The sequence below is a fragment of the Hermetia illucens genome, chromosome 2, assembly GCF_905115235.1.
Source record: "Hermetia illucens chromosome 2, iHerIll2.2.curated.20191125, whole genome shotgun sequence".
Taxonomy (NCBI): Eukaryota; Metazoa; Arthropoda; class Insecta; order Diptera; family Stratiomyidae; genus Hermetia; species Hermetia illucens.
The window spans coordinates 58,256,018-58,271,526 of record NC_051850.1 but is presented as its reverse complement, the minus strand read 5'-3'; the positions used below and the strand labels follow the sequence as shown (position 1 = coordinate 58,271,526).

Genomic DNA, 15,509 nt, shown 5'->3' with positions numbered 1-15,509 from the left:
AATTTGACACAAAAGGGGCAGCTTTTACCTAGTATAGCTTTGTTAATAATAGTGGGGTTCCCACCAAATTTTCCAGTATTCTTATAGAATTCTATCTTACTGCAAAAATTTTACGGATCTAGGATGAACTGATGTCCTACTATTATTAACTTTATTTGAGCAGATTTTGAGGCCTAAATTTTTGACCCGTATCGAATCCCTCCATTCATCCCCTTTGCAACCAATGTCGAGACTAATATCTACTTGGAAAAGTACTAATCGTAATCGATACCATGTGCCTATATTCGATGGAAACAAATTCCTGATATATCTATTAAGCTGATAAAGCAACAATTAGATTTGCGACTTGATACACCAATCACGGTTACAACTGTCTAATAAACAAGCAACTTTTGTAATGATTACGTTTTTCTGGTAACGATTTACTCATATTTTTGAGGTGTGACGACAAGGTGTAATGAACTCAAAATAGTTTCATGCTTTAACGAACTAATATGTCTTCGTTGTGTGGACAAACTTGAATTCGATATACATAGTAATGATGTTTTGATTCCTGAATTTCATATAGGCGCATCATTTTTTTCAGATTTGGCTTGATCTGGATATAGTCACGGAGCCTTCAAATCATAATCCAGGGTATCAAGTCATCGTTGTTTCGGCTGACCTCTTGGCTGCTTATCATCGGTTTCGATGTTCAGCTCAATCTTGGAGAATGAATTCTAATAAGCGCGCCCATATTTCGGATGTGATCAAGGCATGTCACGGCACTAGTACAACGCACCATCTTCGTCTTCATTACCGCAAGACGCCGTTTATTGTTTTTTTTAGTCGGCAAACATTCAGAACCATTGAGGGGTGATTAGGCGACTGACATTGCGGTAAATTTTGCATTCATCCAGCAATGCGCTAATGCGTGAGCAATTTCATAGCGCAGTTCTCCATTGGTTGATAGCATAGACCGGAAATATTTAAGTCACTCAGTTCTCGGCAGGTCACTGTCATTGACAGTTATAGTGCCTGTTTCATGGAGATCGTTTGTCGAAAATTAAATTTGAGTCTCTGCTACATGAGGCGATCATTCCATTTTTGGACAAGTTGCTCGAGATCATTTTTGCTATGAGACGCCAGGAAAACATCATGTACATAAAGCAGTATATAGGGTGCTGGACGCCCACTTAAGTAATTTTATATAAGAAATATGCAAACCTTTCATACCTGAAGCGTCCAGCGCCTAATTTCCGGACTTGTTTTGGTTTACGGGCCGGATCAAATGGAGAGCAACCCATTTTTGCGGTTTCAGACTTCTCTCTTCGAACTGAGCACACAACTAACAAAAAATCAAAGACGAAGACGGCTAACGATCATTTACTACATGTCTGTAGTATCGTTAAATATCCGTTACCACAAGACTCAGTGGATTTTCCCATAATTTTCTCCGGCGAGGGACCGGTGCTACAAAGTCAGTAGAATCTAAAGTCCTGACCACCTTACAAAGCCCTCATCGTTTTGTCATAGAGTAAGTCTAAGCAGGACGCTATCGCGAAAAAGAGATGTTCATACTAACGTAGGTTCGTTGGAGTTCTCATTGCCAAATGAAAAATGCTCCATTATCGCAAACCATTTGCTTCGCTGCTATTTTTTACCAAGGCCACGGGAAGATCGCCAACATAGAAAGGGGGTGCGAACCGCCACTCGCTCCAGGTTTCTAGGCTACACCGCTTCAACACGCGAAACGCATTGTAATCTCGTTGCCCATGATTTGCACTGTCTTGCGGCGGTGGGCTTATCAATCAGACAACATTAGATGCGATCATTACGAAAGTGAACCAATCTCATCAAAAAATAATACTGTTGAGATGCCTTATACAAAAGAGTGAAGAGGAGACATACAAAGGAAGCTGTATTCACTCCACTACACATTGTTGCACAGATTGCTGCTGGAGGTGGGCGCTGAAGACAATCGGGAACTTTTAGGATCGATGCAAAGGATGTACCCCAGGACCTCATATCCTTGCATGAACGTCATATTTTGAATTGAATTGCTGATATCTGCTCAGATCTGGCACCTTGGGTTGGAACGAAATCTGAACGATTTAGATGATATATTGAATGCAGAAATACTTGTTGCCGAAATACGGGCAGAATTTCTTCTGTAGACAGAATTTTTGCACAAGGTCGTTCAACTAAAACCCGCCGGTTCGAAGTAACTGACTCCAAAGTTGCCTGCTACAGAGGTTCGATCAAATTCAATCTAGGTAAAGTGAGTGAGCTGTTTAAAAGACACACCAGATTGCACCCTGAATATTCCGGGCTATGCTAGTATCATACACACTTCCCGGCTTCACAAAAGAAGGAATCACTGCATCCAGCCAAACCTTGTGTGCAACGAAAGCAAAAAGAAACATACCGTGACAAACGGGCGAACAGGAATCTTTCCACTAATTTCTACAACGACCAATTCGGCCTGCAAGAAGGTAGACCCTCAGAGTTGCAAAAAGTTCTTGGGGGATAGCGCTACGCCGGGTAGGAAGCTGAGGATTCCAGTTACACCGGAGGTATGCTCGAGAGAAGTGTACTTGGCAAACTGATCTGGTGCTGGAAGGGACGAGGTTACCCGAAGCAAATTCTTTGGAAGAATATCCAGGAGAAAGGCTAACCCGCAAGGGATCGAATCTCAGGCAGATTTCCCAAGCTAGCCGCGATCATATTTAGTAATTGCAGTAATACACTTCTTATCAATGTCCTTGATACAACAAAGCTGATTATGTTCACATTCGAACTCCGCATTAGTATCGACGGGCAAGCTCAGTAGATTGAAAGGCACTAAACGACAGGTATGACAAGTTCCTCCTTTTCCATTCTGATCATTACTTCCGAAATTGTGAAATTAGCTCTGTTTGAACTATGCTTCATACGCTGTAGAGGGCCTTTATTAAGAAAAGTATGTTCTAAACTACCCTTCAAGAGACATTCAACCTCTAGAAACTCACTTTATTATCTTGTTCCAGTTTCATACATATTTTTTTGAAAAATTAAAAAACTATACTTTTTTTAGCAAAGTCCGTATGTAAACGAGTCAGGAAACCGGAAGCTGGACGCTGTTTTGTATATTTCTTATATAAAGACATGAGTGTGAATTTGCTCCATTAGTACGTAGCACCTAATATATGTATATATTATGTGAGAGTATCCACTTTCGGGTGATATTGACATTTACAGCCTTGAATTTGCAAGGAAACGCCAAATTTGTGACTTATTATAACTTTGTTAGTGGTAGTGCAGTTTTCATAAAACTTGGTAGAATCATGCTCCATATTATAGCCTACCTTACTGCAAAATGTGGTGCTACGATGCACTTAAGAGGGTTTTGCCGCCAATTATTAAAAATTATAGTGATATACTATTATTAACTTAGTTTGAAAGGATATCGGTATGGGGGTATTTCGGAGCCTAGGCAGCAGATATTTTTCAATAAATACTAAAACTAACACCGGCTTCGGAAAGTGCTAACCAAGACGTTTCATTTGATACCCCACATGATTATAATTGGTGAAAAAAAATGTATAATATATTCTCCTTTTCCGTGTAAGGGGACCCCCCTTAAATTCGACGTAAAAGGGTGTAACCCATTGTATATGTGAGCGGTCACAGTTCCCACCATTTCATCAAATTTGGTATTAATCACTATAACCGTCTCCGAGAAAATGGATGTGACGGGCATACAAACAGACAGATAGTGAAACGATTTTAATTAGGCTTTGTTTTACACCGTTTCAGTGCCAGCAGTAACTGTGATAGCAGAACCTATTCCGATCGCTTACCATGATGCAAAACGGAGGTCTATATACCCCAGAAAAGGGGATGAAAATAAAAAAGTTGCTTTCAATCCAGGGAATCGAGGGGCAAACATGCCATCAAAGGCGGTCTGCAATGATTAAATGGAAGCGCGACGAGGTTGACTATTATCTTACGGGTATCTTCAACCTTACCTGCATACAATCACGGTCGCCCGATTACATTTATTGCAAGGATGTGATCAATGATGCCTGCCACACTTTTTTCTTTTATAGAAGATGGGAGTGTTATCACCTGTCGGCAGAAGTGTACCAAATGTTTCTGGACACTACAATTAGGATCACGTTGCAGAACGAGGACACGTTGAAAATCTTCTCCCCCTGGGACACCTCCTTGCCGTGGTAGGGGAGCTGGTGGTGGTTTACTATTACACTAAGAGTGTCCAAAAACACAAGAGGATGGAATGGATTGTAGCTCTCCAAGTGGTAAAAAGTCACAGACTTCGAATCCACCCGGGACTCTGAGAAATCAGGTCATGGCCGGGGCACGAATTTTGGAGGCCCCACCTAATTCATGTTCCCTCATGGAGAAATCTGTGGAAGACAGACTCTCCACTTCAGTGGAAAACCTGCACCCGGTGTCTACGGCGCGGTCAGCCAAAAAGGATAGTACAGCAACTCCCTTAATGAGAGTAACTGGAAGTCTGACTACGGCCGGCCGGCCTGTGACACTGTTACCTAACTCTTCCAAAATACGGGGTAGGAAACTTCAGCCGCCAAGGAGAATGGACAGACTTTCCTGTCAGAACCTTCTCCTCCGCTGTACCTGGAAAAACGGAAGAAAGTAATGTGGACGCAACTGATATGTGAAAATAGATCCATGCAGCTGTATTGGGGGCGTTGAATAATACTTTGATCACTTCAAAAATCGTTCAGGAATGTAGGAACCGATTGAATTCCGTTTCTAGATTCGATACGGTGGATTTACTCTGGGATCTCTCTCGGATGCCTCAGCAAAAGAGGCGTTAGCTTCCCCCATGCCCGGACCGGAACCAGCAATTGGGTAGCATTAGCTGATGCTGCTAACAAAAACTGGGAACAAGATTCCCATAATGGCATGTGGCGCAGCTTTAACGCTGCTAGACAGACATCTTCCTGTCAGAGCCAAACAAACATGCTGCAAAGTTTATCCTGTCGAAAAGCAGGAAGGCTTGCAGAAGGATTGTGGGCATTCTGACTAGCCATTATTCACTAGCTGGGCCTATGTTCAGAATAGGAATTATCCAAGATGATACGTGTCCATCCCGTATGGGGAAGCGGAATCCACGGAACATTTCCTATGTGAGTACCCCGTTTACGGACGCATCAGACATCAGATTTTTGGTGCTGATGTGCTCCAACTGCAGCGGGTAGCATCACATCCACTAACGGAAATCCTGCGATACATAACGAATCCCGGATATTCCGTTAGACGGGTGAATCGAGCACAATGGACCACTAAGGTCTGAGTGCTCAGAGGCTTTGCCTCTCGCCCACCTCAAACACACACACACACACCCTGGTGCATTACACTCAAGGAATTTTTATGGGAAAAACAGGAAGAACAGACGACAGGTTCTTTGATCCTAGACGCAACAAGAAGTGTTTAAACCGGTAGTCGGAGGAGTTCGGCGCTGAAATGTACATGCATTTCACCTCCCCACCTTCCGGCCAAAAGGCAAGTCTTTCTTTATTTCAGATCCTGATGGACTGGAGAACTATTTTCTTAGCCTTTAGAATGAGGCTATCCGCATTCCCATATACAAAACAGGCAATATTAACCTTTCTAAGAATAACTTGTTTTGAAATCTTTTATGGAGACAGATGACAGAGAACTGATAGATATTCGTTCCCATTTCATGCATAAAGTGAAACATGGCTTTATACGATGGGCTTACGCTCTAAACCCCTTAATATGTTGTGAATATCCTCCATTCTTTCCTTACTCATTGTCCATGCTAAACATTGCTAATCTTAGACTGTTGTCCTTTACCTCGTCTCCAACAAACTGTGGATCCCTCCAAATTGATCTACACACTTGGGTGCATTGGTATTCTGCAACCAAGCTACCGCTAGGTATCAGCAAATGCCACAAGTTGTGCCAACCCCCCAAAATCTTTTGTACTTCTTCCCCTACTACTGACCTGATAAACACTTTTGGCGATAAACTCCATTTTATTGACACTACTTCGATGACAGCATTCGTGCAGTCAGGCTTTATACTGCGCTCTTCTTTTTAACTCAATCCAATTCCCGCTTATGGTCTTCAATGTTTTGGAAACATTTAGCAATATTGCCCTGTGATTTGGCTTCTCTTCCATAATTGTGACTGGGATGTTTTTATCGAAAAAGAAAGCTCCTTGCGGAAATTGGTGGAGTCTTTCATAATTTGCATGTAGACACAGAAAACCCGTTCTGTGATGTGATATTTTCTGTCCCTCTCAATCGTGCCTGCTTCATATTTGAAGCGAATTACGGCAAATATTTATAAGGAGAGCTGTCACCTGGGCTTCCTCATTCTTTCTCTCAATTTGCACCCTTACAAATAACACTACATCTTATAACACAACAAATGCAGAGGTGCCCTTTGTGGTGTTTGAAATGTGCTTCTACTCCCCAATTCTAAGATTACAACTTTATGGCAACGCTCTGCACAGTTGGATCTTTTTGTTTTACGACGACTATTAAAAATAATTCATTTTTTAACCCCAGTTATGTCTAATTGGAGGTTCAAAGACCTAATATCCTCATTTAACTCCTGAGGCTCGACAGTTGAAACTAACGTAGGGTCAGTGAAATCCTACGCCTGAAAACTTGGACCAAATCTCATGAGGCTTATCACGGAAAATACTACAATCACGACCTCATCACAGTTAAACATGAGGCCAATTTATATTCTTAGAAATAAACACTAAACCTGATTTATTTTGAGAGTCATCATTAGCAATATCGTCATAGTAGGAAGGAAACCATTTACCCAGATATCGATTTATTGTAAGACTTTTTCTTGGGTCGACGAATTAATTAGGAACTACAAAAAAGAATGCATCCGTGCTATCATTCCATGCCTATTAATTAGAAGGACGATATCCTGAAGCTGATTGAAAAGTAAAAACAATTCACCATGATATTGACTCCCTGCCGGCTTTCCACAATATCCTTTACTATCCTTTGTTCCAATCCCATAATAGCCCAGCATCCATTCCGAACTACTTCGAACAGTTTAATTAATTCCAATATCAGGAGCTCCCTCTTAGTCATCAGTTTACTACTTTTTTATGACAACACTATACCAAAAGGACATTCAGTCCCATTGAATCTTCACGAGCTTATATGTGTGAAGGCGAGGTAACTATCACAGGAGAAGAATAAGGCAATAAGATGACAAAAAAGATGCTGTACTCAGCGAGCACAGCTCCGACAGCAGAAGAAAATTTCCCGCATGATGGGCGTTCGGAACGGTGTTGAATGAGTGAATGAAAATGAACCTGATAGGGTGCCAAGTCGTATTTTTGCAAAAGTGTCTGACACAGACATTTATTATTGTTATATGACAGCTGGATGTTGGAGCGCTCTGCACGTCCAGTAGGCGGCCTTCCTGCCCGAGTCGGTTTAGACAAAGAGATGTCGTCATCTTCCTGCTCTGCCTCAGATGCTATAGTGAAGCCGATGAATGGTTGAGTCCTTTTATATGTATGTACATCCTGTCGACAACGGATGGATGACGAACGACACGATATGAATAAATGGTACGTTTTTTGCAAGTGGCAGACGAGTAACCGATTCCTTTGGGCTTAATCAATTTTGCATGTTCGTCTTCTGTTTTAGGTGAATAAATATTGGATTGTTGTAGTGAAGTCCTGACAGGGTTTGTTTTCGACTGAAGCGAGCACAACTTTTACTTGAGTAAATATTGATTTCTTTCTTTTTACCTAAAACAAATGGTCTAGCTCCCGGAGGGTTCGCAAAAATTTTGTTAGTTTACTCAGGAGAGTCTGCATTACTTTGTTTCGAATTGTCAGAGCAGGCACTTCATCCAAGATTTCTTTTTCTCCATGAATACATCAAGAATAAGATGTTTTTTTCTAATTATCCCTTATCGCTTTGCAGGACAGAATCCTAAAAAAAAATTGTCTTTCCCAATTCTAATTTTCCACAACATGCCCATTTTCAGCGCTCGTCTCGCATCACCATCAATACTTCCCTCGGCGAAGCAACAATATCCTTTACATGTTGACAAAATTCCTTTCAAAAGAAACTTTTTCACTTGCGTATTCGACAGAATTTCTCCCCTCTGATGGCATACTCAGGTAGCAAACAATCTACAACTTCCCAAATTTAATTAAAACTTACCGTGAATAAGCAACTAGCGACGCACACCGCCGCCCATGATCCAACCCAGTATCTAAGCACCGTGCGTTCGCTCTCCGGGAAGAACATTGCATGGCAAGGAGCTCCACAATCGTCCGTCTCCTGTAAAAAGCAAAAGAGGAAAGATAAAGGACCAGTGTTATTAATAAATCCTTGAAAGAGAAGGGAAATCTTAAGAAAACAGACGTAAAGTGAGTCACATTGTTCATGAAGATGGATAACGTTTCCTTCATGTTCTTCGCCGAAAAAGGTCCTCCCTGAGGAATAGATTGAAATTCCTGCAGACAAAGAGGATACTACGTATACACAATTCGTTGATACAGTCGAGGAATTTTTATTATGCCGGTCTGCCTCCGCATTATCATCCCCACTGTTGGTGTGGTGAGGGGCGAACTCCTTGTATTGTTCAGTCAATTTTCAACGGAATTGTCGATGTTAGCTGGGGATTTTGTTTAGAAAGGAGTAACATATGAAATCCCTTTTGGTTGCCTAAATCGCTGCTTGAGCTTGCTAGGAGAATAGGTAGCTCGACCTACGGATATAATAGACTAGTTGATTTCCAATAAAGTTACGTCATACACGTCATAATAATAATCTTTGGAGTTGATTGGAATAAATGTTGACAGATAATCAATTTTGTCTGGTTGTTCAGGATGAGAACAATGGAGCGAAGCCATCTGTGCCCATTTGCCAGAGAAGTTCCTACACTCAGAGTGAACTTGAGTAAAGAGTTATAATGTCTGCAAAACAGGGATCCGTATGGAAGAAACGAAAACTGGTAAGAATTTTTATTAAATAAACGAAATTCAAGCAAGGCTTAGTTGCAAGATGAAAATGGCGATACAACGGACAACTGATGGAAATTTCTTAAGAATCTAAGATTGAAAAACAAACTCAACAATAAAAATGTCAGTATGTTTTCGTATGTTATCATGTTGTTCGTGTATGTCAGTATGTTTTCCGGAAACCCGTCATCAACTCGATTATTGGCGGGTCATCACATTTTCATGCTGGCAGCTCGATTTAAAAGCACACTTTCTTCTAATTGCTCTTATCTAATTTATTAAGTACATAATTGCCCTCCATTGTAAAGCTACAGAGATATTAGGTACTGACATCAATGTCTAGCCAAAAAGTGCCTGTTAGACGGACTGTTGAAGTCGAAGCATACCAAAACTTCTACTGCAGCGAGAACACGGTAAACCTGTTGAAAATGTAGTAGTACGCATTTGTCCGATTAGACATGAATTGCTACCCTGAATCCAACTTCAATAGTCAAGTCCTATGGGGCTGTCTGGCAGTTCACGGTACGCCTTTGTGCCTTATAATTTACAGCTTTGCTTGTATCGTGGTTGTTGTCGCGTTTGCCGTGCTGCAATTTGCTTCCCACCCCAGCATCCCCTTCACGGGATTATGGCGTCTGATAGCTACGTTGCGGGCGTCGTTTAATCTCCCTTTTCCATCTGCAAATTTCGGATAATAGAAGGTAACATGCTCCGGGTACTCGGTTGTAGGAGCATATTCGTGATAGGTGGAAGACTTGTCCAATCCGAGTCGATGCAAATACTTTCCATAACGATGTTAGGTGGTAATTGAATTCACTCATGGAATCAGTATAATGGTCTATTGGTATTTTCCAAAACTATAGCATCGTTGCTGCCATCTCCTGTACAGTTCCTTCCTAGTGGCTTTTCTCCTGCGGCAGAAACAGTGCGTCTCATTCGCTAGAAGATCCTAGGAAATCCCGCGATGATACGTACTACCTCATCCGATACAGTCCCATATGCGCCGCACACCCCCAATGTGATTGTCGGATATGTCGACCTCACCCTTCTTCGGTTCACGTTGTCCAGTGCTTCCGCGTGTAGCAGCATGGGTTTCACTTCCACGATAAGCAGCTGGTGACTATAATTTGACTGTCCGATATCAGATATTGTCCTTGAACTAGTCTTTGTTGCCTTTTCTCACACATAGTTCAAGTCTTCCTTCAAGCTCAACTTGACATCGATCAGCACCCCTCGATATCTAGTGACCGATTTTGAAACGACCTCCTGCTTACCAACCCAGGATTTTGCCAGTATTGGTTTTGCTGCGATTGGTAATAAGGTTCTCTTCCAACTTTTTGTCGTCGGAGTGCTTTGCAACTATCACTACCGCCATGTCGCCTGCAAAACGAATCAGGGTTGTCTCCTTTAACATGCGAAGGCCAAGCAATCCATTATACATTAAGCTCCATAGTAAAGGCTCCAATACGGCGCCTTGTGAGATGTTTGCGGCCACAATGTACTCCTTCGACCCGTCGTCCGTCTCGTACTAGGGAACTTCTCTGGGACCAGTAGTAACTAGTAGTAAGTAACCAGGAACACCCAGTTTAGCTAAAGTGCCTAGCCCCCGTTACCTGGGCCTTGACATCTAAAATCATCACCGCGCAACACTTGCCAACTTGCCACTTCAGGAACTTCCGAAACTTTACAGAATTTAATGACAATACCATGCTTAGCGTTCGGGGTGGAGTAGTGGCGTGCTGACAAGCGTTTGACAGTGAAACCACAGGGTGGCATTCTTTCGACCAGTTGGTTTTTGACGTGCTATCGAGAATGCTGCTACGAAAGTTGTTCAGTGATCCCCTGAAAGTGACACATCTAGATGCTTTGTATATTGACCGAAGGCAAGGCAAAAAGTAGATTCAAACAAGTGTATTAAAGCTTTGTTGATGCTGTCTCTGTGATTAGCCCCTGATCGTCAAGAAATCTCGTGTCGTGTCGATTCGAGTGTGGCATTCAAGTCCTGCGAAAAACATGTTGAGAGAAATTAGGATCCAAGGGCATCAAAAGGACTAACTCGCTTTATCTCAGCACAAATCAAGCAAGGAAGCAATTCATTATTGGGTTTCGACTTATGTGTAGCGTTTTACTCCGCAATTGAGATCTAGCCATTTTATTTTTATGACGTTTTTTGGTCCATCCCATTGAGAATTTTAAAGTCAGCAAACTTTTGTAAAATAACCCCGCGGGACGAAGTGCTAAGAATCCAACCCATTTTTCTTAACTGCCTGGAGACAAATGTTTGAGTGGAGCTACGGCTTCGGGACCATCATAATGAAGAAGTATATCGCCGGCCGATTGGAGTCTAGTACGAGCTCTTTAGTTTGAATAAGAAGAATTGTAGGAATATCCGTTTTGATAAAGATGACCACTGTAGTTTTCTGCAAGGCTACAGAGAATCCGTACTTACAAAATATTGAGATGATGGTACATCGACGGCTATTTGAGATCCCCTTTGTTTTTGCTTATCAGTACGAACATCTTAGTGGGGAGGAAAACTCAGCTTCCAAATATGCGTTGGTCGCGGTGAGTGATAAGTTCGGCTTGTGCCGCTTTTCTTCTTCACAAACAAAATCGCCTCTTCCAATTGCTTTACAGTGAGAAGAGTGCAGCCTTTTATCATTGCGAAGGAAATATTTGTGTGTTAATGGATTCACTGCGAGTACTAACGTTTCAATCACAAGAGTCATGTCGAAATTTTGCCTTTTCAGCCGAGTGATTTCTAAAAGTCACGTGCCACCAGAGCTTGATTGAGGCCTGAACCATTCAACGCTCAAGGGTCATCCAACTGAGACTATCTCTCCCATATTTCATAGCCCACCGTCCAAGATACCCAACAAACCCAAGTAAAGCTATTTACTAACCATGCTCTTGGATTCGTATGATGTTATCTGAAACTCGGGTTGCCAGCAGTGCCAGATGTAAAGCTACACTACGACGGTTGAGCGCCTTTTTTGTTTTGGGAAGAATAAGCCAATTCCTCTTGTTAGAGATGAGATGACCCACTAGTTTATGAGCACTTGGGCTCCTAAGAATATATATAAGTTTGACTTTCCTCTTTCTGTTTCCTATTCCCTACCTACATCTCCTTTTCGCATATCAGAAGCACAATCATTCGCTTCAAGTTTGGTCTCACTACAGTTGTAACGACAAGTATTTCTGTTCTGACCTTTGTATTCCCATGTTATATGCACGCAGGTTCAACATTTGAAACACGAATGAAAAACGCCAATAAAGAATCCTGCAGAAGATTCAGGTGATCTTCATTTTCAAACCATCTCTAAACTCTTTTGTTATTTCACCAGCTCGTTGACCCCGTCCAACATTTTCCATTCGAGTTGATACATGTGATTGCTAAAAAGAATCGACCGCTTGGCGTTGTTATAAAGTCCTCGAGGAAAAGTCAGAAAGTCCACAACATTTCTGCAGGTCTTGTACCCTGGTATCGATTCCAAGGGCACTCGAACAACGTTGTTGCCGGAAAGGCGGAGAAATTGGCCAAAGATCTCGTTTCACAATAGTAAAAATATAGCCAGCTTTTAGCTTCCGACCATCCACTCTTAAATCTACTCTGAAGGTTGAATTTGCAAAGATAATTTAATTTAATTTAAAAATTTAATTCCTACCCATAGATGAAAATCTTTGTAAAAGAATAGTCCCCGAATTTTATTTGCCCCTAAGAAGTAGGACATGGAAACTTCGGTACGGCATTTAACGGGAAACTAATCCTTAAACTACCACATGGTAAAATTTTCGGAAGAGACGATGCAAAGGCCTTCGAATGCAGCAGATAAAAGGCCTTTGGAGAACCCATTCTCAGGAGACAATTCAATGGGTCTAATGAAAGGCCAAACCAACTAAAACCTTTACGAATATTCCTGTCCGCCAGGATGAATTTTACAATAGATTCTAGGATAAGTTTCGTGGCAGTTGTCTTTATAGAAAGCTTGTTCTCAGTTTCTGATACTAGCATTAGCCAATGTTACACACTCCAATTTTCGCTTTCGGCTTCACATGGGAGAATTTGGCATCTGAGACTGCCTGAGCTTGATCGGATAGTCAAAGTAGTTCTACTACATTCAATCTAGAGTTCAAATGATTTCTACATTCCTGAACGATTTTTGAGGAACTGGAATTTGAGATGCCGCTGGGTTTCAATCACCCCTCAATCACATAAGCTGCTCTAAAAAACTCCTCCCAAATATTTTATTTTTTGGAGAGCTGAAAGGTCATTTCGCTCATCTTTGGAAGGTGTGTCCGGATAGCTGAGTGGTTAGGGCGCAAGGCTGTCGTGCGGAAGGTCGCGGTTCAAATCTCACTGGTGGCAGTGGAATTTGTATCGTGATTTGACGTCGCACACTAGTCGACTCAGCTGTGAATGAGTACCTGAGTCAAATCAGGGTAATAATCTCGGGCGAGCGCAATGGTGACCACATTGGCTCCTAGTGTACCGTTACGGTCTTGAATGAAGTGCTCTAACACACTTCAAGGCCCTGATCCAACATGGATTGTTGTGCCAACGATTATTATTATTATTATTGGAAGGCAAAGACCAACCGGTTTCCTCTTTTTTAAAATACCATCGTGGATTTATTTGTATTCACAGGAAGCCCGTGTCTGAAGCACGAACTTTCCATCAAATCAACGGGGCGTTGTATATTTTTACGCAATGTTCTGGGATTTCGATCAACAGCGAGCACAGCCACGCCATCCAGCCATAAGCTTGAGCGTGCATTAATAGATTTTGGAGTTCACATAGCAGTGAGTCGATCAACAAACTTGACAGAAGTGGCGACAACATTACTTGTTATGGCAGTCTTTCGCCGTTTCTGTCGTCAAATAGAAACTAATAGTAAAGGTCGAGCTCTTAAAAGAGAGAACAAATCAGCGGATCCATGAATGGCATACGAATGACAATAACATCAGACAATATTGAAGAATAGATCACCATATGAGACTGAATTTGAATGAAACAGAGTTTTTGATGACAGATTTCAATGAAACAGTTATTATCACTGTCAGTGGCACCGATCTGCATCACACTATCAGTCAATGGGGAACTGGGTTATTACATTTGTTAAAGCAACATCGCAACTTGGATGAAGCGGCTTTTTTTTGTGATCGTCAATCAAGTCAACCCGAACGTCACCGATAACAAGAAGAAATAATATGGATGACAAAATACAACAGATACTCCATTCTATGTATCTCGCTCTGATAATAGCTAGTTTCCTCGGAATGCCGGATGAACAGCAGGTGGAGCAAGATCTAAACTCTGCGCACTATTCCAAAATGATCCGCAGAATGTTCACAGTGTAGACCAACTTGTTTTCTGTTGATCAAGCCGTGGAGGTGTGCTTTGAAACGCTTCAGAATTACTGTAGCTATCACCTTTCGGCAGTAGGCAGAACGCATGCTACGGTGACTAGCGATTTTATGCATAAACTAGGTGGGACACCGAATATCATACGGTTAGGAATCGTGGTGAACTGTTTCTTCCAGCTCTTCAGCTGATCGTCATCGCAAACGCGATCACATGCAAGTTCTTTCGTAATGCGGTATACGGCCCAGACCAGCGCAATAATAAATTATCTTCTGTCACGGCGAACACTACGCTTAACATCCTTGGATTTCGGGCAGTATCGGAGTTCAGGCGGGTCAATCGTAGCGATCACTATATCCTTGGGAAGGCGACAGAAATGTCTGGGTTAACAAGCTGCAATTTTCGAAAGGACACGGACAAGGACTGACATAGCCCCGAAGACCTTTGGCTATCGAACACGAGTTATGATTTGTTTCTGGAATGTGCGCATACGCTCCTCGACAACGGTAACCAGAGTCCCCAAAATGGTCGCTTTTCCCAACTTGAGCGAGAATTCCAGCAGTGTAAGCTTGACATTTTGGGATTAAGCGAAGTAAGACTGGCGGACTTTCGAGAGTGATCCTCTCTTCTCTCTCTGTCTTGCAGCATTTTGCATACTAACCAGGTGGTAGTAGACGCGAATCTGTATTGGACTGTTACTGACGGCTACCGCAAGGCCCAAAGGACCCTAGACTTGGGAGCCGTTTTCTGACAGGATCTTGGCTGGCAGGTTCCGGTACATATTAACGTGCATCACAATCGTACAGTGCTATGCAAGAAAGGAGAATTCTGATATAGTCGAGGAAGATACTTTCTATGAGCAATTGTTCGCAGTTCAAGCGGCGCTTTCCAACGATGACATTGTAATCGTGATAGGTGATCTGAATGCCAAGGTGAACTCTGTCAACACCTTGTTCAGACATGGGATGGGGAAGTTCTTCTTGGTGACCGTAAGGATAATTATGCGAGGTTTGTAAATCTTAACGACTCGTCATTAATGGCGCTTGTGTATGTATTGTTGGAGCTATGAAAATATGCCTTACCTTGGGGCTACTTATGGGATTGGCTCTTCACCATCATTACATAGATGAGGCGGCCAATCTGGTGGCATTAGCGAAG

At 42.1% G+C, this 15,509-nt stretch overlaps 1 protein-coding gene across 1 annotated transcript in view; it reads right to left on the bottom strand.

The window, feature by feature from the left end:
- LOC119647913 (frizzled) overlaps positions 1-15,509 on the bottom strand; it is a 243,935-nt gene that overhangs the window by 193,169 nt on the left and 35,257 nt on the right. The window contains exon 2 of the mRNA XM_038049235.1: positions 8,187-8,306. Within this exon, the coding sequence (XP_037905163.1) occupies positions 8,187-8,306 (120 nt within the window). The remainder of the gene's footprint in view (positions 1-8,186; positions 8,307-15,509) is intronic.